The sequence below is a fragment of the Physeter macrocephalus genome, chromosome 8 (genome assembly GCF_002837175.3).
Source record: "Physeter macrocephalus isolate SW-GA chromosome 8, ASM283717v5, whole genome shotgun sequence".
NCBI classification, from domain to species: Eukaryota; Metazoa; Chordata; class Mammalia; order Artiodactyla; family Physeteridae; genus Physeter; species Physeter macrocephalus.
The window spans coordinates 137,028,374-137,054,444 of record NC_041221.1 but is presented as its reverse complement, the minus strand read 5'-3'; the positions used below and the strand labels follow the sequence as shown (position 1 = coordinate 137,054,444).

General features: G+C 43.4%; 4 protein-coding genes across 7 annotated transcripts in view; all 4 read right to left on the bottom strand.

Moving 5' to 3' along the window:
• The window catches only part of LOC114486729 (protocadherin gamma-A7-like), a 2,994-nt gene extending 1,089 nt beyond the window's left edge, over nucleotides 1–1,905 (bottom strand). Inside the window, exon 1 of the mRNA XM_028492991.2 lies at nucleotides 2–1,905. Coding sequence (XP_028348792.1) covers nucleotides 2–1,801 — 1,800 coding nt within the window. The 5' untranslated portion in view covers nucleotides 1,802–1,905. The remainder of the gene's footprint in view (nucleotide 1) is intronic.
• The window catches only part of LOC102983402 (protocadherin gamma-C4), a 169,933-nt gene that overhangs the window by 131,724 nt on the left and 12,138 nt on the right, over nucleotides 1–26,071 (bottom strand). The window contains exon 1 of one of the 4 annotated variants that reach the window (XM_024123534.3): nucleotides 16,574–19,024. The exons of 2 other annotated variants lie outside the window; for them this stretch is intronic. In XM_024123534.3, the coding sequence (XP_023979302.1) occupies nucleotides 16,574–18,994 (2,421 nt within the window). In that variant the 5' untranslated portion in view covers nucleotides 18,995–19,024. Of the gene's footprint in view, nucleotides 1–16,573; nucleotides 19,025–22,974; nucleotides 23,315–26,071 lie in introns of those variants that run through there. One more of the 4 variants, XM_024123551.3, reaches the window with a different exon arrangement.
• On the bottom strand, nucleotides 6,978–9,488 carry LOC102984522 (protocadherin gamma-A6). The gene has a single exon (XM_007102087.2). It carries the CDS (start codon nucleotides 9,462–9,464, stop codon nucleotides 6,978–6,980), a length of 2,487 nt encoding a protein of 828 aa, XP_007102149.2. The 5' UTR covers nucleotides 9,465–9,488.
• On the bottom strand, nucleotides 10,011–12,959 carry LOC102984814 (protocadherin gamma-B3). The gene is given in 3 exon segments (XM_007130997.3): nucleotides 10,011–10,058; nucleotides 10,579–11,564; nucleotides 11,567–12,959. Coding segments are annotated over 3 exon segments (2,427 nt in total).

Genomic DNA, 26,071 nt, shown 5'->3' with positions numbered 1-26,071 from the left:
TCTGGCCCGAGTCTCTGTCCACAGCCACCACCTTGGTCACCAGGTAGCCAGACTCTGCAGAGCGGGGTGCCAGCTCCACACCGGTGGAACCGTCGGTGGGCATGGCGGGGTACAGAATCTCAGGTGTGTTGTCGTTCTGGTCCAGCACGAGTATGCTCAGAGACACGTGGCTGCTGAGTGGTGGGTCCCCGCTGTCACTTGCAGTCACTCTCAATTGCAGGTCATGAAACTGCTCATAGTCGAAGGAGTGCAATGCATATAGGACACCAGTATTGGAGTTGATGGAAACATAGGAGGATACAGATGGCCCCTGGAGAGTATCTTCAGATACGGAGTATGTGACACGGGCGTTCTCGTTGCTGTCAGGGTCGTGTGCAGTCACAGAGAAGATGGAGGTGCCTCTGGGGTTGTTCTCAGGCACAAAGACGGAGTAGGAGGAGTGGGGGAAGGCAGGTGGGTTGTCGTTGGTGTCTGCCACATTCATGGAGATGTGAGTTTCCGTGGACAAGGGTGGGCTTCCACCATCTGTGGCTTTCAGTGTGATGTTATATACAGAGACTTTTTCCCGGTCTAGGTTTTTTGCTGTCACCAATCTATAATAATTGTCTATTGATCTTTCTAATTTAAAAGGCAGATTTTCTGAAATAGTGCAGGTCACCTGGCCATTTTTCCCAGAATCTCGGTCTTGAAGGTAGAAGAGAGCAATTACTGTTCCAGGAGGAGTGTTTTCAGGGACTGAGCTGCTTACAGATGTTACAGTCATTTCCGGGGCATTGTCATTCACATCTAAAATTGTGATCAGTACTTTAGCCCTTGTCATGCTACCAGGACCATCCTGAGCTTGAACTTCCATTTCATAGTAGCCAGATTCTTCGTAATCTAGGCCATCTAAAGTTGATAATTCTCCTGTGTGGGAGTTCAGCTGGAATATCTGTAGAATTTTTGGAGTTATTTTCCTAAAAGAGTATGTCACTTCCCCATTGACTCCCTCATCCAGGTCGATAGCATTTACCGTGAGTAGTCTTGTGCCCACTGGCACGTTCTCAGGGACAGTTACTTGGTACTGGGGCAAAGAGAAGACTGGTGCATGATCATTCACGTCCACCACTGTTACTTGGACGCGGGCGGTTCCGGATCGGGGTGGATCACCGCCGTCAGAGGCTGTAAGGAGGAGGTGGTGAGCTGTCACTTCCTCCCGGTCCAGCACCCGCTCCAGCACTAATTCCGGATATTTAGTTCCATCCTCTCCAGTTTGCACAACCAGGGAGAAGTGGCGATTGGGGTTGAGATGGTAGCTCTGGAGAGAGTTCGTGCCCACATCCGGATCCCTAGCCTCATTTAACGGAAATCGCACCCCAGGAGCTGTATTCTCCATTATTTTCACATTCATTTCTTCCGTCAGGAATTTAGGAGCGTTGTCATTAACATCCATTATTTCCACTTCTATAGAGTAAAGATTCATTCTATCTTCCATCAGGATGTTAAAGTTCACCAGACACCGCACGCTCTGCGCGCAGAGCTCCTCGCGGTCTATCCTGCCTGCGGTGACCAAGCTGCCGCTTCGCGGATTCAGAGCAAAGAGCTGCGTCCTACCTCTGGAGACGATGCGGACTCCGCGCTCCGGAAGCTCCTGGGGCTCCAACCCCAGATCCTTGGCGATATTACCCACAAAAGACCCTGTGTCTGTCTCCTCCGGAATGGAGTAGAGAATATGTCCTGCCGAAACTTCCCTCTGGGTCCCCAGGAGGATGGAGAGCAGGATGAATCCTCTGTAGTCCCCGCCCCTCTCCCGAGCCGCCATTCTTGTCCTGCTGATCTTTAGACACTGGCCTATCTCCTGTTGTGTTTCTGGATGCCAGTATGTCTGCGTGGAGCCCTCTGTATTCGGAAAAGGAGCCCAGAATCCAGTGGTATAGAGGCCTGAGTTTAGTGCAGCTTGGAAGAGAATTTGTCTCAGTCTGGCGTTTCTTTGTGCTGTAAAAGCTCAGTGGTTCTGGCGGATCTTTTGAACCATTTTTCCCCTGGCTGGTGAACAGCGGCGCTCAGAGTCCTTACTAAGTTACTGCACCATATTGAAGCAAAATAATTGATTTTTCAGAAAGTTGTTTTATCCTTCAAAATTCTCCCATTTATATTTCTTCAATTCATACATCTCTGATATCATTTAAAATTAAATTTTAAGAAACTGTGAATTAATGCAACAATGTTCATGGATGGATGTTTATTAATCCCAGATTTTTAAAAATTCTCTTCTCTGCATTGCAATTTTGAAATGATTCTTAGACATTGCCTCACACGTTATTGCACATAGATAAAAATCAGTCATTGCAGATAAAACAAGTATGATTTATTTTTAAAAGGTGTGTATACATAAGAAAGATGTTATGTAGAAAATGTTTATATCAGCATATAAATTTAAGTTAATTCAATAATATTGAACATATACTATGTTCTAGACACCACCATGGAAGGTAGAGAGTCCATTTTTTCTTTAACATATAGAGAGATAATTTAATAACATTTTCCATTGAATGGAATCTTAGAGATTGTTTAGTCAAATACCTTCACTTTAATGATTTTAAAAATGAGAGGGAATTGCTTTATCCTTGACTATATAATGGTAGAACCAATGTAGGAATACAAATATCCTCATTCCCAGTCTCCTAAGAAGAAAAAAGGGAATCATTGTTGGCCTTGGCTGATGCCTTATGCTCAGAAAGTGCCATTAGAGATGAGGTGAGAAGCCAAGCAGCTACAATCAGCTATAGAAGCAACTCATTTTGTACAGAAAGCAGAAATTTGCAGATTCTACTGGCTGTGGATTCATGAGGAAATGAGTGTTGGCTTCACTGTTTCTTTTCATTATGCAATTTAAATAATCACCCTACCCTATAATTGAGAAAAGATGGGTCTATAAACAGCCTTTGAGGATAGATGCAGGACTGTCCTGAGAGGATCCTTAGAGGTATTCACTGCTCCACTGATGTTAATGAAGTAAAACTCAATTGTTGATGGATCTGAGGTTACTCTCAGCTGGCAGAAATAAAAAAAATTCCTTCCACATAGTTGCAGAAGAGAGTGACCTGTTCTGAAATGAAGACCTGGCAAGAAATAACCTTGCTTTGTAAATTATTTTAAGGCCTGGGGAGTAGCTAGCAGCACCAGAAGGGAGAACTAGAAGTGACACTGTAAAAGCTTAGCTCAGTTGGTGAGAAGTTCCTAACTAAGTAATCTATTTCTGCTCTCTGATGGCCTTACTTCAAAATACAGGAAATACTTTGAATGAAATGCCATTTCAATCTATCAAAATAATTCATATCATATTTGCTTTCACCAAGTAGATAAAAGAACTTTTTTGTTGTTCAAAGGAACCAATATGAGTATTGTAGATTAATTACATAACCAGGAGTTTAAAACTATTAGTTTAGTAGCAATCTTGAATTTCTTGTTGATGTAAGCAAAGTATATGGTCATTAAAGATCATGAGTACTTGCAGATATTTTCAAACAAAACTTTCATGTCCATATACTATGGCTCCCAATGTCATAAATCTTTTTCTTCTTGATACTTCAAAATTCATAGCATCATCTCACATTTGTCTCTTATTCTGTTTTTAAAAAGTCTCGATTAACAATACTTCTGGGTACCTTCTTTGGAGCTAAATAAATAAGATCTAGATAAAGGACACAATCAAGTTTTTAAAGCTACTCTACAACATAAAATTAAATATTAAAATTTCTACTCGACCACCAAGATGTGTTTAAATATAATATAAAACTACTGTATAAAATTGAAATAATGTTATATTTTTAAAGGGAGTATGTTATTATTGATTGAGTTATTGGGAAGAATCTTGACCTTCATTTGTTTACTTACATTAAAAAATTCTATGAAAAGTCTATTCATCTTCCCAGACAGTGAGTTATTTACCTTCTCTCCTTTCTTTTTTTTTTTTTTTTTTTTTTTTTGTGGTATGCGGGTCTCCCTCTGTTGTGGCCTCTCCCGTCGCGGAGCACAGGCTCCGGACGCGCAGGCCCAGCGGCCATGGCTCACGGGCCCAGCCGCTCCGCGGCATGTGGGATCCTCCCAGACCGGGGCGCGAACCCGGTTCCCCTGCATCGGCAGGCGGACGCGCAACCACCGCGCCACCAGGGAAGCCCTCTCCTTTCTTTATGGGACTTTTTTCCTCCTGAAGAACCATTTGTTTGGAGTTCTGTTTAGGTTTTCATTCCCAGGCAAAGATGTAGGTTTCTTCCAATGATTCTCTCTGAGATTTTACTTCTTCCCCTTTGACGTCCATTCCAAACACTTGATCAGAATAGGTGGTTTTCACAAGTGATAAAACAGCCCAATAATTTGGTAGATTTTTTTCCTGGTGCTTCCAAATCACTATATGCTCAAAATCTCAGATCGCCTATCTTTTTAATAATGATGTATAGTATGTAAGTCAAAGAGCCTCAATCACAACTTAGCAAAGTCCATGATTGCCAGGATTTAACACTTGTTCAGTCCACAGGAATGAATGACTATTGTGAGAGTAGAATCTAACAGTTTTTCTGTCAGTGAAATATTTTATTTGTTTAAATGAAATGCTCACAGATAATTCAGATAAGAGAATAAAGTAAACTACCTAGTATCTCAGTTACTCAGCAGATAAGAAAATAAAATAAACCAGTCTACCAACCATGAAACGGTTAGTGAGTTTTGTTTTTAACAATGGAGGTACAAGGTTAGTTTAAATCATCCAGAATTGGTAATATACTAAAATAACATTTACACTCTCACAGTGTATGAAACAAATCTTAATATTTGTATAAAAGACCATCTGACTCCCACGACCAATATCCAAGATTCAAGTTCTTTAAAACCTGAAATCTATTAAATTCTGACGAAACCATTAAAGAATTATATCACAAATGTCCAAACAAATTATATTTGAAATGTGTATGACTGGAATCTCTTGGTTAGTCATATACACTTGGAATCTTGAAATAAATAATTCTACAATAATTGCTGAAAGTAAATATCGATTTAGAAAAACATGCATTAATTATCCTTTAGCAGCTAACTTAAAGATATCAACTCAGTATTATCTTTCTTTACAAACACTGACAATTTCAGATTACAAAGGAAGTTCTCACTGATTTTCAAGATATATTCTGAATTGTCTACATGTGCATACCAAATTTAGATGCACAAGTGGCAAATCCATTGTGTTATCAAATATTAGAATCCTAAGCTCAGGATTGGAAAATACCTTGGCTATCGTAAAGTTCAACAACTCGCCAAGTTATATCAATATTATCTCCTGTATGCCATTAATCCCGGGACAATCAACATCCTTTGGAAAAGCACCAATAATAGAATCTCCTACCTCCTAGGAAATCCATTTTGTTAGAACAACTTAACTGAAAACTTTGCTGTTTTCTATTCACCAAGCCATAGTTTCATTCACACCTTTGGGCCATGATGATTTAGATTAATCATTCTTTTAAATGACAACCCTTCTTTCCTTAAATATTTGAATAGAGTTCCTACATAACAAAAGCTTTATTTTATCTGGGTTAAATATGCTAAATCATTTAAATTCTTATTTGAATACTATTAATCCTTCATTCTCCCATTCACTAGTCCTCTATTGTTAGAGCTATGTCTTGTAAGTGGACACTAATTACCACATTTAAAAATTCACTTTCATTTTTAAATACTATCAAACACACAGATTGAAAAAAACACTGTAGTAGGCATACAGCATCAGGTGCTTATATTTATTTGTGAACAATCCAAAATTATAATAACGGTGATAGAAACAAATACTTGCTCACTATACTACTTTATACTTGGAAAAATTTTTTAATAAAATCATTTTATTTTCCCAGAGTTTGTGTGAGGTAGATAAGACAAGTCTTTTTAACTTAAACTTTAATTTGAAGACTATAGATATTGCAACTGTCCTGAAAAGAATAACAGATAGTTCCAGGAATATTATTCATGTCTTCTAACATCTTCTAATATTATTCATGTTTCCTGGTACATCAATTATTCTTATCTTTTATAAAATAATTTTTGATACCTAAGTAGTAAAGAGGGAAAATATTTCATAAATTTCATCACTTTAGAAAACACTTGCTATTAGTTAACACCGGGAGAAAAAAAGATCTTGGTCTTGATCTTTTTTTTTTTTTTTTTTTTGCGGTACGCGGGCCTCTCACTGTTGTGGCCTCTCCCGTTGCGGAGCACAGGCTCCGGACGCGCAGACAAAGGTCCATGACATTTGGCAAGAGAGCTCTCTGAGCATCAGGTAAAGTGGAAAATGAGCCAACAAGTACTGCCATGTGTTAAGGAAAGGGGCAGAACTTACCCCTGAGCTTCCTGGTAGCCAATGGGAAAAGGGAAATCTGATCAGTTACCTAGGTTGTGAGGTCCATGAAATTTAAAAAAATTTTCCAAAGGATTGCAGTAATTTCTGTTTTTTTTTTTTGTTTTTTTTTTTGGAGGTGGGCGGGCCTCTCACTGTTGTGGCCTCTCCGCTTGGGGAGCACAGCCTCCGGACGCGCAGGCTCAGCGGCTATGGCTCACGGGCCTAGCCGCTCCGCAGTATGTGGGATCTTCCCGGACCAGGGCACGAACCCGTGTCCCCTGCATCGGCAGGCGGACTCTCAACCACTGCGCCACCAGGGAAGCCCCCTTGATCTTTTTAAATAGAGGCTGTGATTCAGTTTTTTCTACAGTATAAAAATAAAGAATCTCAGATATGCCACATAATAGAAAAAAAAAGAAAACAACTAAGAAGTAAGATGTAAGCAACCCAAGGCACAAAGAGCTTGCCAAGAGGAGAGGAGTAAAGGAAATTCAGGGCATACATTATTATGATTTTTTTGGTGAAATTCGAGAAAACTAAGATTTAATAGACCTCTACTGATATAAAAGAAAAACCTTCTCAAAACTATACGAGTCACTGCAAAAGACTAAGAAAACTAAGCACTGATCAAAGAGAATTTTAATTTTTCCTGTTCGAATAAGAACAATAAAAGCAATAACCTCACCTGAACAAGGGAGTCTTGTTCTTTACAAAAATATTCCTGAATCAAAAGAGGCTCGCTTTTCTCACAGCTCTCCTGGCTGATGAGTGTGTCCGCGTAGTTGGGCTGCGGAAAGATCACGTGACTCCCCCGCGAGTCCGCGGTGAGCGAGACCTCGTGGGAATAGGTCTTCAGGAAAGCCCGCACACCGTCCATGCCCACAAAGTGAGAGGCGGGTAAGCCCGCTGGTACACCTCCCGAAGCTTGCAGCACGTGCGATCTGTGCCAGCGCCGCAGTCTGAGCGCCAGCAGCACAATGACAAAGGCAAGAAAGACGCAGGAGACCGCGGCCACCGCCACCACCAGGTACAATGTCAGGCCTGAAGCGTCAGAGTCGTGCGGGACCTCCAGGCTGCCCAAGTCGGCCAGGACGTCTGGGAGGCTGTCAGCCACAGCCACTGTGAGAGTGACTGTGGCGGAGAGAGGGGGCTGGCCGTGGTCCTGGACGGCCACCACCAGGCTCTGCTTGGGCGCGTCTCTGTCCAGCAGGGCCCGCGCTGTGCGCACCTCGCCCGTGTGCAGCCCCACCGCGAAGAGCCCTGGCTCGCTGGCCTTGAGCAGGCGGTAGGACAGCCAGGCATTTTGGCCCGAGTCTCTGTCCACAGCCACCACCTTGGTCACCAGGTAGCCAGGCTCTGCAGAGCGGGGTGCCAGCTCCACACCAGTAGAACCGTCGGTGGGGAAGGCAGGGTACAGAATCTCAGGTGTGTTGTCATTCTGGTCCAGCACGAATATGCTCAGAGACACGTTGCTGCTGAGGGGTGGGTCCCCACTGTCACTTGCAATCACTCTCAATTGCAGGTCACGGAACTGTTCACAGTCGAAAGAGTGCAATGCATATAGTACGCCGGTGTCGGAGTTGAGGGAGATATAGGAGGATAGAGGTACCCCCTGGATGGTGTCTTCAGCTAGGGAGTAGGTGACCTGGGCATTCTCATGGCTGTCAGGGTCGTGTGCAGTCACTGAGAAGATGGAGGCACCTCTGGGGTTGTTCTCAGGAATGTAGACAGAGTAGGAGGTGTGGGGAAAGGCAGGCGGGTTGTCGTTGACGTCTGCCACATTTAGGGAGATGAGCATTTCTGTAGACAGAGATGGCATTCCTTTGTCTGTGGCTGTCACAGTGATGTTGTACAAAGACACCTGTTCTCGATCTAGAACTGTATTGGTCACTAATCGATAATAATTGTCTACTGATTTTTCCAGTTCAAACGGCAGACTTCTTGAGATAGAACATGTTACCAGGCCATTCAGTCCAGAGTCTCGATCATATACTTGAAAAAGAACAATCACTGTGCCTGGCAGTGTACTTTCAGCAACTGACCTGCTTCCAGATGTAACTACCACTTCTGGTACATTGTCATTCACATCCAAGATAGATATTAAGACTTTGGCTCTGTCTTGTAGACCTGGCCGATCCCGGGCTTCAACATCCAGCTCATAAAAGCTGGAGTCTTCATAGTCTAGATTTGCAGAAGTTGATATTTCTCCAGTCAAAACATTCAAGCAGAAAGTCTTTGAGATCTTTTCTGTTATCCTCACGAAAGAATACGTTACTTCCGCGTGGGCTCCTTCATCCTGGTCCCTGGCATTTACCGACAACACTGGCGTACCTACTGGAAGATTTTCAGGAACACTCACACGGTACACAGACTGAGTAAACACTGGAGCGTTGTCATTTGCGTCTAGGACAGTAACCAGAATTCGAGCCACACCTGAGAGGACAGGGTCACCGCCATCCATGGCAGTAAGGACCAGGCGGTGAATGGCCTCTCTCTCCCGGTCCAGGGCGCGCTCCAGCACAAGCTCCGGGTATTTGGGCCCATCGGCTTCGCTTGGCACTTCCACTGAGAAGTGACTATTCCCGCTGAGCTTGAAGCCCTGGAGAGAGTTCACTCCCACATCCGGGTCATAGACCTCCATTAGCGGAAACCGAGAGGATAAGGCTGCGTTTTCGATAATTTTCACTTCCAATTCTTCTCTTAAGAATCGGGGTGCATTGTCGTTAATGTCCACTATTTCCACTTCCACGGGATAAAGATTCAATTTATCCTCAACCAGGATGTTAAAACTCACCAGACACGGTTCGCTCTGAGCGCAGAGCTCCTCCCGGTCTATCCTGCCCGCGGTGACCAAACTGCCGCTTCGCGGGTTCAGAGAGAAAAGCTGCGTCCTACCTCTGGGGACGATGCGGACTCCGCGGTCCGCCAGCTCCCGGGGCTCGAGCCCGAGATCCTTGGCAATGTTGCCCACGAAAGAGACTTTGTCCAGCTCCTCAGGAATGGAGTAATGGATCTGACCGGCCCCGGGCTCCCACAGCGTCCCCAGAAGCATGAAGAGCAGGACCAACACGCTGTAGTGCCGGCGCCTTTGCAGAGCCACCATTACTGGCTCGTTCTGTACTTCCCTTGGATTACGAGTAGGGTGAACAGGTTCGCATCAATTTTGGGCTTCTCAGAATTGGAGGTCAAGGTCCATAAACATGCAGCGATCAGATGCGAAGCGTTTTAGGACAGAATGTCTGCGCAGCTGCAAAGCTTTGGTGTAAGATGTGCTTTGTGCTTTGAGGATATAACTCGAGTACTCACTGCTTTCCTTAACCGGGTTGGTGAACAGCGACGCTTAGAGTCCTAACTTAATACTGCACGGCTCTGTGGAAACCATTATACATAGGATCTTATTTCTGCTAAATCTGCATAGATGACACTCAATAATTTTCTCCCCAAGAATGAAAAGCATTTGGAAGAATAAAATAGCGGATTTTGAAATTTTTTATATGTTCCCTGGAATTACACTTATTTCTGTGACATTTCTTATGGCATTGGAGAACACAAATACGTTTACACTTTTCTATAAATCTTGAAATCCACACTCCACCATCATTTATATTTGTCTCATTTTCAATAAGGGTACCAACAACCATGTTTGGGATCAATCCACCACTAGGTCACAAGAGTTGCCATTTTTAGACGTCATTACCTATTTTTATAAACATATAGATTAAGAACTGCTCTAATTTAGCCAATATTTGTGTATACCCTCAAGAACATGCAAAGGAAGTGAAAATATATAGGCTACAGTGAAAACCTATTCTTATATTTATATTATATATAAAACATAGTTTAGGATTGACTACACTGAAACTGTATAAACCACTTAATTGTCTAGATTATATATAAATAATATGTCCTACAATGAGAATGTGAGATACTAGCATGTTAAATATGTTTCAGGACATATTGTTTTAGAATTAACAGAAATTTCAAGATCATCACTAAGCGACATTCCATGAAAGAACAACTGCAACACAGATTAGTGAACAAAGAATCTCTAACAGCCTCTCCATCCCCATTTTATGTCCAGAAAAATCAATAAAATACCAAAAAAAAAAACCCCACAAAAAACAGGGCATACTTAGCCTGTATACTTTTTGACCTCTAAAACAGTGAACCGAAACCTAATTACACTTATGGGAGGAAAAGGGTTTAAAGTAACTCACCTGTTGCAAATTGACTGAATTACAAGCAATTTGGGGATTGACATTACTGGTACTTTCAAGCCAAGAGGCTTCATTATACAGAAGATCTTTTGGTGGAGCATTTTCAGGTTTTATATTGAGAAATTTAAATTCAGTCTTTGAGGAATGTGTGGCAGCACACAGATTGTAGGAATATGGTTAAGTCCCTTCCCCATAGTTGGGGAGAACTCCGGGTCCAGTTTTGGAGCAAAAACTAGTCTGAAAGCAACTCCAGGTGGCGGGGCTGGAGGAGCGTCGCAAACTCAGGGCAACCGCCAGAATCACTGCCAGGAGGAAGAGCACCGAGATCAAGGCCAAGGCCACCACCAGCAGCTCAGCTTGGGGGTCAGGGGGCGCGGGGCGGTCACTGAGATCCGGCAGCGCCTCCTGCAGGCTGTCCGCGAAAACCAGGAGCAGCGTGGCGGTGGCCGAGAGGGGCGGCTGTCCCCCATCGCGCACAGCAACCAGCAGGCGCTGGCGGGCCGCGTCCCTGTCGCCCAGGGCCCGCGCCGTGCGCACCTCGCCCGTGCGCAGCCCCACGCTGAAGAGTCCGGGCTCGCTGGCCTGCAGCACGTGGTAGGACAGCCAGGCGTTGTGTCCAGAGTCGGCGTCCACCGCCACCACCTTGGTGACCAGGTAGCCGGGCTGCGCGGCGCGCGGCACCGTGTCGAAGAGCGCCGAGCCGTCGGGCCCCAGCGCCGGGTACAGCACCCTGGGCGCGTTGTCGTTGCGGTCGCCCACCAGCACGCGCAGGCTCACGTTGGCGCTGAGCGCGGGCGAGCCGTGGTCGCGGGCCTGCAGCGTCAGCTCGAAGGCGCGCAGCTGCTCGTGGTCGAAGGCGCGCTGCGCGAACACCACGCCGCTCTCTGCGCTCACGGACACGTAGGATGACAGTGCGCGTGGCTCCAGGTCGCTGGCCACGATGGAGTAGGAGACGTGGCCGTTGGGCCCCAGGTCTGGATCTGCGGGCTGTTTTCTGCCACGTGGACCACGTAGGAGGCCTGGTGGAAAACTGGAGCGTTGTCGTTGACATCAGCGACTTTCAAGGTGACACTTCTTTTAGAGGACAGGGGCGGCTTGCCCTTTTCAGTAGCTGTGATAGTGACATTGTATTCCGGAGTCTTCTCTCGATCTAAGGCTCTATCTGTCACCAGCTTGTATGTGTTTTTTGTATCTTGAACTATTTTAAATGGGAAATTTCCTTTTAGTTGGCTTAAGATTTCCCCATTAAATCCAGAATCTAGATCATGTGTTTTGATCAAGGCAACAACAGCCCCCAGCTCAGCATCTTCTTGTATATATTTAGATTCAGAATCCAGGGTTATCTCAGGAGCATCGTCATTTTCATTCAAAATATCTATTTGTAGTTTGCAATGCGCAGTGTGACGTCCACCATCCTTTGCTTCCACCCCAATTGTGTAGTTCCCTCTCTCTTCAAAGTCCAGTCCTCCACCAGTGGTGAGTTCCCCTGTTTCACTGTCCAGCTTGAACAGTTGTCTCACTGCCTTACCAATATTGATAAAAGCGTAGGTGATCTCAGCATTGACGCCCTCATCCAAGTCAGTGGCCATCATTCTTAGCACAGAGGAACCCAGGGGTAGGTTCTCTTGAACACTGACCCTGTACATGTCCTGGGTGAACACTGGGGGGTTATCATTTGTGTCTGCCACAACTACCCTGATCTGCGTAGTGCAGCTTCTGGCTGGCTCACCCCCATCCACAGCCGTGAGGACCAGGTGGTGGCAGGACTGCTCTTCTCTGTCCAGGGGAGCCTGCACTACCAGTTCTGGGTACCTACTGCCATCTGGGTTCTCCTTCTGGATCAAAGAGAAATGAGGGTCAGGGTTGAGGTAGTATTGCTGCAGGGAATTGACACCTACATCTGAATCTTGTGCAGATTCCAGGGCAAAGGTGGCTCCAGTTAGGGCCAGTTCACTGATTTCCAGCTCAGTGACATTTCGGCTAAAGTTCGGTGGGTTGTCGTTGACATCTTGAATCTCCATGGTTATATGAAAAAAGTTCAAAGGCTTTTCAGCGACCATTTCGAAGTCCAGAACACACATCGACTTCTTGCCACAAATCTGCTCTCGGTCTATACGGTCGCTCACAAGTAAGTCTCCGTTCTCGGTGCTCACTGTGAAGAATTTCTTCTCTGCACTAACCCGCAGGTTCCGTGTACGCAAATCTCGCAAGCCAAGCCCCAGATCCTTGGCGAGGTTCCCCACCAGCGAGCCCCTGGCCAGCTCCTCTGGAATAGTGTAGCGGACTTGCTCCGAAAGCGCCGGGCGGAACAAAGACAGCAGGAAGAGAAACAAAATTCGCCTCCGCCCAGCCTGGCGCTTCGACCCCAAGCCGTTTCCCATCCCGCTCTCTGCACCTTTGCCTTTCTGATCCCGAAGAGCTGCGATCGCTAAATGATCCCAAGAATTTCTGAGCAGGAGCTACTCCTTGGACAAGTCTTGGCAAGCAGATTCTCGGATAGATATTTCTGCCGCAGAAAACCTCAGAGAGTGCACAGTTCACGCGATTCCGCGGTCCGCAGGCGATTCCTTTGCGTCAGGAGGAGCTGGATACTTTGTTCAGTACTAGCCAACAGCTGCACCCCGCGCCTCGGCTGCAGAACTGCACTAGTGATTACTAAATCAGTTCCAAATATAGAGCCGGCTAGAAGACAAGTCTACTGTGTCCTCATACAGATACTCATTCGTCCCATGTTATAAGGATTTTAACATTTAAAAAATGTACTGTATCTTCGTTCTCGCTGTCATTTCTCTGAACTTGAACTTTATCCATCCAAATCAGGTGATTTTTATTTCTCAAAGCCAGAGGTATCTTGCTGAAGATGTTTATTGGCATCGTCATGCTTTTAGTTTCCATTTTCATACAGTGGCTATAGTAACATCTTCCCTGTGTACCTTAGTAAAATTGAAGACCAAATAAAGTAATATGTAGAAAGTGATACAAATGAAAGTGTTGGTTGTGGCAGAAAGTGTATATGAAAATTCTTGAAATATCAGCTTGATATGTATTGTTATTTCACTCTATTTCCTTTTCTTCCAACTTATAAAAGTTATAAATCTCACAGCTTTTAGTTTAATCCTATGCATTGCTTTCTTCTGTCTTTATAATCTTCTCCCCAAAATAACTGATAGATAGCAAGGAGATTGGTTGTCCTTATGAAATAGAAGTAAGGTAAAGAAGCAAGAAACTCTTTTCCTTAAATCGTAGTCATTTAATTAAAAATAGACACTTTCCGTGTCTTTTTAATTAAATGACTATGATTTAAAACTATTCCACTAATTTTATTTGTCGACACTACATTACCATTGTCTTTAATTGTACTGTTTCTTCTCAAGTAGCTTAGAAATGGTGAGTTACTTGGATTTTGGGGGTGAAGTATGAGTCCTTATAATGATATATTCCAAAGAAAGTAATCTATGTTGTCCATTTTTCCTTGGTCTCCGGGTTACTATCTGATCATCTCAACTCTTTGTTATTGACACTCTTACCTTAGCAATAAGCACTTCAGTTTCCATGTTTCTGATAGGTGTCTTAGAGTATTAATTCCATTTCCAAACTAGAAATCGTCATTCAGAAATTGTTTTTTTTAAACTACATAATATATTGTCAGTCTAAAACTTGGAAGATGTATAACAATGTAGAACTCATTTTATAGTGGAAAAGCACATTTATCCAGGATTCTAGACAGAAACTCACTGGCATCTCTATACAAACATAAAAAACACTACTGACTCAAGACTGCTCCAAAATATGACTGAGCAAGTGCCTTTTTTTTAACACTGTGTGAACACTTCAGTTAGTACAGGAAAGTTATCTTTTCAAAACACATATGAAGCTAAAGATTCAAATATTTAAGAGTATACTATATATAGTATATACACTCATGGTAGGTAGATCAAGCATTTTATTATGTAAAGTCTATTGAAGTTTATAGAGATATAAAAGGTATTTTTTCCCATTGCATGAAAAAGTTAACCCAGGACACATACCCAAATCTATACAGTAATCTTTTCTTTAAAAAATAATGGAAAAGTGAGTTTTCATGTAGGAGTGAATGATATCAGTATTCAGTATTTATCATACAGATTCTCTTGTTACTCTTTGGATGAATTCACTACTCAGTGAGTCTGCACATTGTACCCTGATATCAGAATTGCCCATATATAAATATAATTAGATTCCCTTCAAATAAATATTTAAAAAATAAAAATCAAGTGGTCCTAGGTTCCCAAATGTATGGTAACCCTTTCATGTGGTTGAGTAATGTAACCTACTATTCCATTAATAATATTTTATTGCCATTTTCCCCATTTATTCATACTTTGCAGCTGATGTTCAAGCTGTTGAAAGTACAAAATTTTAAAGATTGAAAAATCTTTTTAAAATAAGGATCTGAAAATCATCTTCAGCAAATCATACGCAAAAATGAATAGCGTACATAGTTCTTCCATTACACAAGACATATTCGTGAAATTTGAGACACACAGACCAGCATTTCATAAGAAAAATCTCATAGTTTAAGATGAGCACATCCCTGAGAAATAGTTTTTTAAATTTCCAAACCATTTTAAAGTTGTGTCAGTGAAAATTTAATTAACTATCAAGTTAAGAAGAAAAAAGGGGAATTTTATTCGAGCTGAACTGAGGATTATAACCCAGGAAACAGCTTCTCAGAAAGCTCTGAGAACTGCTCCGCCTGTTAGAAGTTGAAGGCACAGTCATATACATTTTTGAGACAAAGGATCATTTATCAAAATGATATACTGATATTCTGCATAAAGTTCACCAAGGATACATAGTCCAGGTAAGTACGTACAAAGTGAGCAGAAAGTCACCGTGACCCTCTACAGAGCTGGGAAAGAACACTATTCTTTTAAGAAGTTACAGTGCTAGCATCACGAGAAAGAAAAAATATTGAAAGAAAAAATACAGTCAAGCAGGCATTCTCATCTCTGAGGAGCTCTGGGTAATGTGTAATACAGATTTACACTGCACATTAGGGAGGGAGGAGGCCCAAACAAACACAGAGAATTTTATCCTTAATTTTTCTTGTCCTGCCCTACTTTATTTCATCAGTTGAATTGATTTCCCAAATACAAATCTTAAACTCTTCTAATAAAGCAGAATTGTAGCTGCACTTGCAGAAATGCAAACATTCAGGTCGATATTGATTCTGAAAAGTGGAGGGGTTATGTGTAACCAGAAGATGCCAGGTGTATGGTATATATGTATTTAATGAACTGGTATCTAATTATTTGGAGATTTTAAACTGCATCACAGAATTTATTCTAAAGCATAATTCAAAGGATCCTTTGATTTCTTCTCTAAACAATTACACATGTCCAATTATTACATGGGTTAACCCAAACTTTCCAGATTTCAGAATGCCACAGACATTATCATCACTATAAATTTCATCTGTCTTTCTGATATTGATCACGCAGAAGTTTTCTATATTCTTCCACTGATTTATGCAAATTATTAGTACGCTTACAAAAACAGCAGGTATTAAAATACCAATACTGCACAATACTTTTTCCAAAACATATGTGCGATTGGTGTTTAGGCAAATATTCAAAAGAGAACATTACATCTAACAATTCGGATGTTCTAATCAAACAACTCTTCTATTAACAAACAGTTCTGGTATAAGAAAGCCTTTGGATAAAGTGATTATGTATAACCACTTTCTTTTAAAATACTTGTTCACTTAAGCCTATGGATATCAGCTATAGTGTCTAAAATATCCACATACTATAGAAAAAAGACATTAAAACCAAAATATAATTTGAAAACAAACGGAGAAAGCATCAATTATCAAATCAAGTTAATCTGTAAATAAAGCAAATAATGATTCACTATTTACGTACTTAACCGATTTTGAATGGGGCAGAAAAATGATGGAAACAAATGAAGAAAATGCTCCAAGCATAGCTACAGAAAAAAGAAAACTCACCTGAAGAACTAGCTCCGTTTCCTTTGCGTTTATCTTCTCAGATATCAGGAGAGGCTCGCTTTTCTCACAGCTCTCCCGGCTGACGAGCGTGTCCGCGTAGTTGGGCTGCGGGAAGATCACGTGACTCCCCCGCGAGTCCGCGGTGAGCGAGACCTCGTGCGAATACGTCTGCAGGAAAGCCCGCACCCCGTCCACGCCCACAAAGTGGGAGGCGGGCGCGCCAGCCAACCCGCCTCCTGAAGCCTGGAGCACGCGCGACCTGTGCCAGCGCCGCAGTCTGAGCGCCAGCAGCGCGATGACAAATGCGAGGAAGACGCAGGAGACCGCGGCCACCGCCACCACTAGGTACAGCGTGAGGCTCGAGTCCTCAGGGTCGGCGGAGGGTTTGAGGCTGCCCAAGTCCGCCAGCACATCTGGGATGCTATCAGCCACAGCCACCGTGAGCGTGACGGTGGCCGAGAGAGGGGGCTGGCCGTGGTCCTGGACCGCCACCACCAGGCTCTGCTTGAGCGCGTCTCTGTCCAGCAGGGCCCGCGCTGTGCGCACCTCGCCCGTGTGCAGCCCCACCGTGAAGAGTCCTGGATCGCTGGCCTTGCGTAGGCGGTAGGACAGCCAGGCGTTCTGGCCCGAGTCTCTGTCCACAGCCACCACCTTGGTCACCAGGTAGCCAGGCTCTGCAGAGCGGGGTGCCAGCTCCACACCGGTGGAACCGTCAGTGGGCATGGCGGGGTACAGAATTTCAGGTGCGTTGTCATTCTGGTCCAGGATGAACAGGCTCAGTGACACGTTGCTGCTGAGTGGAGGGTCTCCACTGTCACTGGCCATCACCCACATCTGCAGTTCTCTAACCTTCTCATAGTCGAAAGAGCACAGTGCATACAGGACTCCAGTGTCAGAGTTGATGGAGACACAGGATGATAGAGGCGTTCCCTGAAATTTGTTCTCAGCCAGAGAGTAAGTGACCTGGGCGTTGTTGCCGCTGTCGAGGTCATGGGCGTTCACAGAGAAGATCGAGATGCCTCTGGGGTTGTTTTCTGGGATGTAGGTGTAGTATAAGGTGTGAGGGAAAACGGGAGGGTTGTCATTGATGTCTGTCACTTTCAGGAAGATGTGGTTTTCTGTAGACAGTGGTGGATTTCCACAGTCAGTGACAGTTACTGTGATGTTGTAATCTGAGATCTCTTCTCTGTCCAGGGCTCTTGTTGTCAGTAAGTGATAGTAATTATCAACTGACTTTTCCAATTTAAAAGGCAAGTTCCTGGGAATAGAACATGTAATCTCACCATTCTCTCCAGAATCACCATCATGTACGCTAAACAGAGCAATTATCGTTCCGGGAAGACAGTCTTCAGAGACGGAACTGGCGAGAGAGGTGAGGATCACTTCAGGCACATTGTCATTCACGTCCTGAACTGTGATTAGTACCTTAGCGCTGGCAAGAAGAGCACCTCCATCCTGAGCTACCACTTCCATGTGATAGAATCTGGATTCTTCGTAATCCAGTGATTGCAGAGTTGAGATTTCACCCAAGTTGGAATCAAGTTGGAAAGTCTCTGAAATTTTGTCTTCTTCATTGCGAAAAGAGTAGGTCAATTTCCCATTTATTCCCTCATCTGGATCCGTGGCGGTTAGTGTGAGCAGCCGAGTGCCGAGAGCTATGTTCTCTGGAACACTCACTCTGTACTCGGATTGAGTGAACAGGGGCGCGTTGTCGTTTGCATCGAGGACCATCACGTGGATGTGCGTGGTACCAGAGAGTACGGGGTCTCCGCCATCTAAAGCTGTGAGTAGGAGGTCGTGAACAGCTACTTTCTCTCGGTCCAACGGCTGTTCCAGTACCAGCTCTGGATATTTCTGTCCATCTGTGTCGCTTTTCTCGGCCAAAGAGAAGTGCATATTGGAGCTGAGCTGGTAACTCTGGAGGGAGTTCACACCCACATCGGCATCTCGAGCAAAGGGAAGTACTAACCGCGTTCCCACAGCCGCATTTTCATTAACTTTTACTTTTACTTCCTCATCCCGGAAACGCGGGAAGTTATCATTAATATCGATTATTTCTACTTCTACCCCATACATTTTCATTTTACTCTCAACCAAGATGTTAAAACTCACCAGACACCGCGTGCTCTGAGCGCAGAGCTCCTCGCGGTCTATCCTGCCTGCGGTGACCAAGCTGCCGCTTCGCGGGTTCAGAGCAAAGAGCTGCGTCCTACCTCTGGAGACGATGCGGGCTCCGCGCTCCGCCAGCTCCCAGGAATCCAGCCCGAGCTCCTTGGCGATGTTACCCACGAAGGAGCCTTTATCCAGCTCCTCTAGCACCGAGTAGCGGATCTGCCTGGCCCCGGCTCCCCACAGCGTCCCCAGCAGCATGGAGAGCAGGAACAGCTCTCTGCAGCCCCAACCCCTCAGTGGATCCGCCATTGCCTCTCTCCGACCAGTTTTCTCTTAGTCCTGGTTCCAACCTGCTGTTTCCTTACTTCTCTAAAGCCAAGGGGAACACATTCCCTTGCGGAAATGGGAGAGGGTCGCGGGTGGGCGGCTTTTACCCAGGAGCTTGTCTGGTCTGCGCCTGCTTAGTGCGGAAGGAACAGAGTCTGATCGCATCAGCGGCAGCTTCTTTCCCACTTTGGTGAACAGCGACGCTCAGAGTCCTAACCAGTTACTACACCAATTATGTTTTGATTTCAAATATGTTCAATTATATTTTATTTCTAATAATTTTCTGTATCCTTAATATATTACCATGTGACATTCCTTATATTTAAATAAGATTTAATTCTAAAATATCAAAAGACTTCCACAAGATTAATTCTGAGATTAATATAATTATTAGATTACTTTTTACTTCTTTAGAAAAGTTTTATTTACTGTGCCATTGAGCCTATGCCCTTTATTTACCTCTTACCTATATTGAGTCCATTTAATTAGGACATCAGAATTCTTTTGCAGGTTTTAAGATTTCATTTTTAATTAGGATATATTTATGAAAACATGCCCATTTGTACATAAGAATGCCAAGAAAACAATTCTAGCTCTCAGTAGACCTTTGAAAAAAGGCCTACTGAATTATGCAAATTGCATTAGCTGTCATATGCAGAAGAAATAAAGGGACCTTTTTTTTTTTTTGCTTTTTGTTACTTGTGAGGTCCTCAAGAAAGTTTCAAGATTTTCACACTAAGAACATGGCAGCTACACTATATCAGACCGAGAGTTTGAGTCGGATTAACTATGCATTATTTATATTTTCCTATTACCATGTCTAAATTGGAGTTAGACGTTTTACAGTTACAGACACCTGGGGAAAATCAGTAGAGTGACTATGGCAGAAAGGGCTTTAGTTCATCACCCTTACAGAAAAACAAGTCCAGATACTTATCATTGAGCAGGCAGTGAGTGGCCTTTCTATGTTAAGACAGGTATTTAATGTTATCACCTTTATATGGTAGCAGAAAAAGAAATGCCTCATGACTAAAAAAAAAAAGTGGACATTTCAGAGAGTCGATTGAGAGATGCAATTTTTACTTAATGACACCTTCATAGGAAAATAAAGATGTTTTACATCTATACCTAGAAAATTCAAAAAATAAAGTTTTAAGGAAACAATGTGAGAATAGGTTGCAAAATTTTTCTCAATGTACAATTTTTCACAAGAGCAATTTGTCATTGTGCCTGAGAGAGAAAGATTTCTCCCATTTATTAAACACACTCTTAATAGCGACACTGCATACCTCAAACATTTCACAACCTTTTAAAATAGATCTGGGATCCCAAGACACTTAGCTTGTAAAGATACGAAGAGTGCTGGTGTTCATGTCAGTCCTACCCATGATCTGCTGTTGACAGGCCATGACATTGAGTAAAATTCTTCCTTTCTTTTGTTCCCAGTTTCCCAAACTAGTGAGATAGGGAGCTCTCTTTACTCTTAAGTACTATAATTCTAAGAGGGAGTACAACTAAAATTAATAAAACTAATATAAAGACCCTGAAGGAAAAAGGAATAGCTTAAGGTCTCAACAGTAATAAACTTTCAGAGGGAAGGAATGTAAAGATGAGGAAGAAAAAGAAGTATCTTATGAAGTAAAAGCTTGTAACTATGATAAATAAATCTCACCTGTCAGAAAACCTATGTCAAAGATTTGTTTAAATATGATTAAGATATTTAAGGCAGAAAACCACCTAAATTCTACCCACAAAACAAAAAAATATGAATTGAAGACTTCTACTCCGGTTAGGTGATTTGTTAAGAAACATTGAAACCACAAGGTAAAAAAGTGAATTAAATTAAAGCTCACCTTTAAAATAGTACCTGAGGCAAATGGGACCCCAGCATCTCCATGATTACTACTTGGCACCCAAGAGGCATCTTCGCAGAGGAGATCCCGAGGATGAGCAATTTCTGGGGTGACGCTGAGAAAATTAAATTCTGCCTTAGCTGATTGTGAGGCAACACACAGATTGTAGGAATAGGGCAATGTTCCCTCACTGTAGTTGGGGGGAACCACGGGTCCAGACTTGGAACTCAGACCAGGCTTAAAGCAGCTCCAGGCAGCGGGGCTGGAGGAGCGTTGAAGGTGGAGGGCGACCGCCAGAATCACTGCCAGGAGGAAGAGCACCGAGATCAAGGCCAAGGCCACCACCAGGTAAAACTGCAGCTCAGCCTGGGGGTCAGTGGGCTCAGGGTGGTCACTGAGGTCCGGCAGCGCCTCCTGCAGGCTGTCCGCGAAAACCAGGAGCAGCGTGGCGGTGGCCGAGAGGGGCGGCTGTCCCCCATCGCGCACAGCAACCAGCAGGCGCTGGCGGGCCGCGTCCCTGTCGCCCAGGGCCCGCGCCGTGCGCACCTCGCCCGTGCGCAGCCCCACGCTGAAGAGTCCGGGCTCGCTGGCCTGCAGCACGTGGTAGGACAGCCAGGCGTTGTGTCCAGAGTCGGCGTCCACCGCCACCACCTTGGTGACCAGGTAGCCGGGCTGCGCGGCGCGCGGCACCGTGTCGAAGAGCGCCGAGCCGTCGGGCCCCAGCGCCGGGTACAGCACCCTGGGCGCGTTGTCGTTGCGGTCGCCCACCAGCACGCGCAGGCTCACGTTGGCGCTGAGCGCGGGCGAGCCGTGGTCGCGGGCCTGCAGCGTCAGCTCGAAGGCGCGCAGCTGCTCGTGGTCGAAGGCGCGCTGCGCGAACACCACGCCGCTCTCTGCGCTCACGGACACGTAGGATGACAGTGCGCGTGGCTCCAGGTCGCTGGCCACGATGGAGTAGGAGACGTGGCCGTTGGGCCCCAGGTCTGGATCTGAAGCGCTAACTTGGGCGATGGAGGCGCCCGGCGGGTTGTTTTCTGCCACGTGGACCACGTAGGAGGCCTGGTGGAAAACTGGAGCGTTGTCGTTGACATCTGCGAGGCGCAGAGTGAAGCTTATACTAGAGGAGAGGGGCTGCTTGCCTCTGTCGGTGGCCATTATAGTGATGTTGTATTCTGGGATCTCCTCCCGGTCCAGGGTCCTGTCTGTCACTAGCTTGTAATAGTTCTTCGAGTAAGATTTCAATATAAACTCGGCCTTTCCTAAGATTTGGCAGTAAACTTCTCCATTTTCTCCAGAGTCTCTATCTCTTGTTTTTATCAAGGCGATCACTGTTCCTGGTGGTGAATCCTCTGGTAGGGGAGTAAATATTGAAGTCACAATCACTTCCGGTGCACAATCATTCTCATCGAGAATGTCGACTTGGACACTGCAATGGGCTGCTAGATCTCCAGGATCTTTCGCTTCTATAGTGAGAGTGTAACTACTAGCGATTTCAAAATCAAAATCATCCTTTGTCGTGATTTCTCCTGTTCTTCTGTCTAAGTTAAAAAATTGTTCCACTTGTTCATCCACATTGTGAAAGGAGTAGATGATCTCTGCGTTGACGCCCTCGTCCTGGTCGGTGGCTGTCAGTTGAAGCACTAAGAAGCCAGGGGGCACGCCCTCTTGCAGGCTGACCCTGTACACGTCTTGGCTGAACACTGGGGGATTATCGTTGGCATCTGTGACTTGGATTTGGATCTGGGTGGTGCCACTTTGCGGTGGGTCCCCACCGTCTACAGCTGTCAGGACCAGATGATGAAAATTCTGCTCTTCTCTGTCCAGAGAATGTTTCAGAATCAACTCAGGATATTTACGTCCATCTGGAGTCTGTTTCTCTGTGAGATCAAAGTGCTCATTTTCATTAAGGTTGTAGCTTTGCAGTGAATTAGGACCAGCATCCAAATCCAGCGCCGGGTCTAGTGGAAATGTTTTACCTGGCTTAGTGGATTCTCCAATTTTTAAGTCAATCTTACTCTGTTTGAATAGCGGAGTGTTGTCATTTATATCCTGTACTATTACTGATATATGGAAAATATTTAGTGGGTTTTCAGCGACAGTATCGAAATCCAGAATGCACAGAGGCTTCTTCCCACAAATCTGCTCTCGGTCTATCCTATCACTCACAAGTAAGTCCCCGCTCTCAGGGTTTACAATGAAATATTCCTTCTCCGCGGTAACCCGCAACTTCCGGGCCGGCAAGTCCCGGACACTGAGCCCCAGATCCTTGGCGAGGTTTCCTACCACCGAGTTCTTGGCCAGCTCCTCGGGAATTGAGTAGCGAATTTGGTCTGGGAGAGCCCCGCGGAACAAAGACAGCAGGAAGGGCAACAGTACCTGCCGCCACCGCGCTCGGCCGCTCCTCTCTGCGCTCGGCCTCATCCTGTCTCCCTCCACTGCTGCTCTGCTCCTTGGTCGGGAGGAAGAATAAGCAAAATCCGGGATAGGGTCACTTTTCCTGCTTTCGTTTCCTCTATCCAAACCTGTACTGGCCTCCCCTGTGTGGTTTGTTTGAGGAGGAAGTTACCCTTTCAGAGGTTCCCAAATGCGTCTCTGATTATCTTCTCTTCCTTCTTTTGACCTACAGCGACGCCCAGAGGTTTTCCCCAGAAACTGCACTAATGTCTTGTAAATGTTTTGCAAGGAACTATATTTTTTCTCTTTTTATTGGGGGGGGGATTTACAAGGAGTATTTATTTGTTTTTAAATAGGCATACATTCATACAGTTCTAAATTCAAAAGGCACATATGGCATATCCCACATATATGGGATATGGCATATCCCAGGAGAAATGAGTGCTATGTTTTTTGTGTATCATTCCATTAGTATGTTTTGTATAGTTCAGCAGATTTTTAAAAATATTCTCCCCTGGTTTTAGACACAAAAGGAAGTATACAATACACAATGTTCTGCATCTTGCTTTTTTCACTCATTATATCTTTTATTAAATTGATGGAAATTTGCTTTTTATTTTTTGACAGTTTGCAGAGGCTTCTTTCAAATTCTCAACCATTTGTTAGTAATAAAATGTAATTTTTTAATTGTTATCAAATTTGAGGAAACTTCTATTGAGTTTCCTTGAAATCTGAGCTATAAGACTTTGGTGCATTTTATTTTATTAAATTAATTTTTATTGCAGTATAGTTGCTTTACAATGTTGTGTTAGTTTCTGCTGTACAGCAAAGTGAATCAGCTATATGTATACATATATCCCCTCTTTTTTGGATTTTCTTCTCATTTAGGTCATCACCAAGCATTGAGTAGAGTTCCCTGTGCTGTACAGTAGGTTCTCATTAGTTACCTATTTGATACATAGTAGTGTATATATCACTCATTATATCTTGAAGATAACATATTCTAACAGTACATAAAAAGGTTTCCCATTTTTATTTCTTATAGCTATGTAGTAGCCCATCATATAATTGTGCAACAATTTATTTAACCAGAAATATTACTTTCTAAAAGAAACCCAGCATCCAAACAAAAATGTATTTTCCATGTGATGTTAGTTATAAATTATCTACTGCCCTCCTAGGCGTTTAAAAAATATATATCACTCTGATTCTGGAATGTATTCTTAATGCCAGCAACCAAATATGTCTGTCACAGTTTCAAGACAATTGATATTTCCAAATTATATTTTAAAGCTTCAGCATTTTAAATGATCTATCCTCAGATACGATTTGTTTCTCAATATTAATTTATTATTTTCTCTTTCCTCTCCTCATGCCAGCTAGTTGTATCATACCACATTCCTGTTTTACTCTATGTATTGCACCACAATTTCCCATGAAGACAAAGGCATTTAGAAACTCAAACTCTCCTTCTTAAGCTGAATTGAGGCATAGTCCACAAACTATTGCTACAATTTCCAGGTATCTAAAGTTCAATAATTTTTGCAGTCCTAGACATTCATGAATATTTTCCCCAAGTCAGGTCATCCCAGAGCCCAACGGTGACAGAGATACCTATGAGCAATTTTTGGGACTAGGGCTGAGACCTTCTTACTAAATAGCATAAATCATATCAGTTTAGAATCTAAGTCACCCAACCTGTACAAGAGGCTCCCAAGATGAAAAAGGAAAGATTTTTAAAAGTTATGTTTTCCTCAGAAATAAAAAAGGGTCTCATAGTGATACCATAATAGGTAATTTAGAAATTATTAAAATTACTCCTGCAAGCTATTAAATAGAGTGAAATTAAATGGGCAATATTTTTGGTAATCACAGAAGTGCACCAAAGGAATCACACATAGTAACTGTTGATGCATCTCACAAACTGCAACAACACAATATATGAAATGTACCAATCCAGTTGAGAAACTATCCCTGTTAAAGTTATATCTAAATGTTAAGTATATTCCCCAATATTTATAAATTGCCATTGTTTAATCATAATGGAAAATACCTACACCAAAGGAAAGAAAAGTAAATTTCAAGCAAAGTACATTAGGGTGTAAAAAGAGGAAATTTTAAAATACTCAATCCAGACACAACAACAGCTTCATAAGGGAGAATGCTTTAATATAAATATACACAATTGCCTCCTATTTCACAATTCTAATCTATCCTTTCAGTAATGCCTAAAGGAAAATGGTTTTAAAGACGTGAGAGGCAGCAATCAGAGAAGAAAAAGAAATAAAAGGAATCCAAATTGGAAAAGAAGAAGTAAAGCTGTCACTGTTTGCAGATGACATGATACTATACATAGAGAATCCTAAAGATGCCACCAGAAAACTACTAGAGCTAATCAATGAATTTGGTAAAGTAGCAGGATACAAAATTAATGCACAGAAATCTCTGGCATTCTTATACACTAATGATGAAAAATCTGAGAGTGAAATTAAGAAAACACTCCCATTTACCATTGCAACAAAAAGAATAAAATATCTAGGAATAAACCTACCTAAGGAGACAAAAGACTTGTATGCAGAAAACTATAAGACACTGATGAAAGAAATTAAAGATGATACAAATAGGTGGAGAAATATACCATGTTCTTGGATTGGAAGAATCAACATTGTGAAAATGACTCTACTACCCAAAGCAATCTACAGATTCAATGCAATCCCTATCAAACTACCACTAGCATTTTTTACAGAACTAGAAAAAAAAATTTCACAATTTGTATGGAAACACAAAAGACCCCAAATAGCAAAAGCAATCT

Excerpts from the sequence above, each read along its gene's own strand:
- LOC102984522 (XM_007102087.2), bottom strand. The coding sequence starts at position 9,464 with ATGGTGGCTCTGCAAAGGCGCCGGCACTACAGCGTGTTGGTCCTGCTC.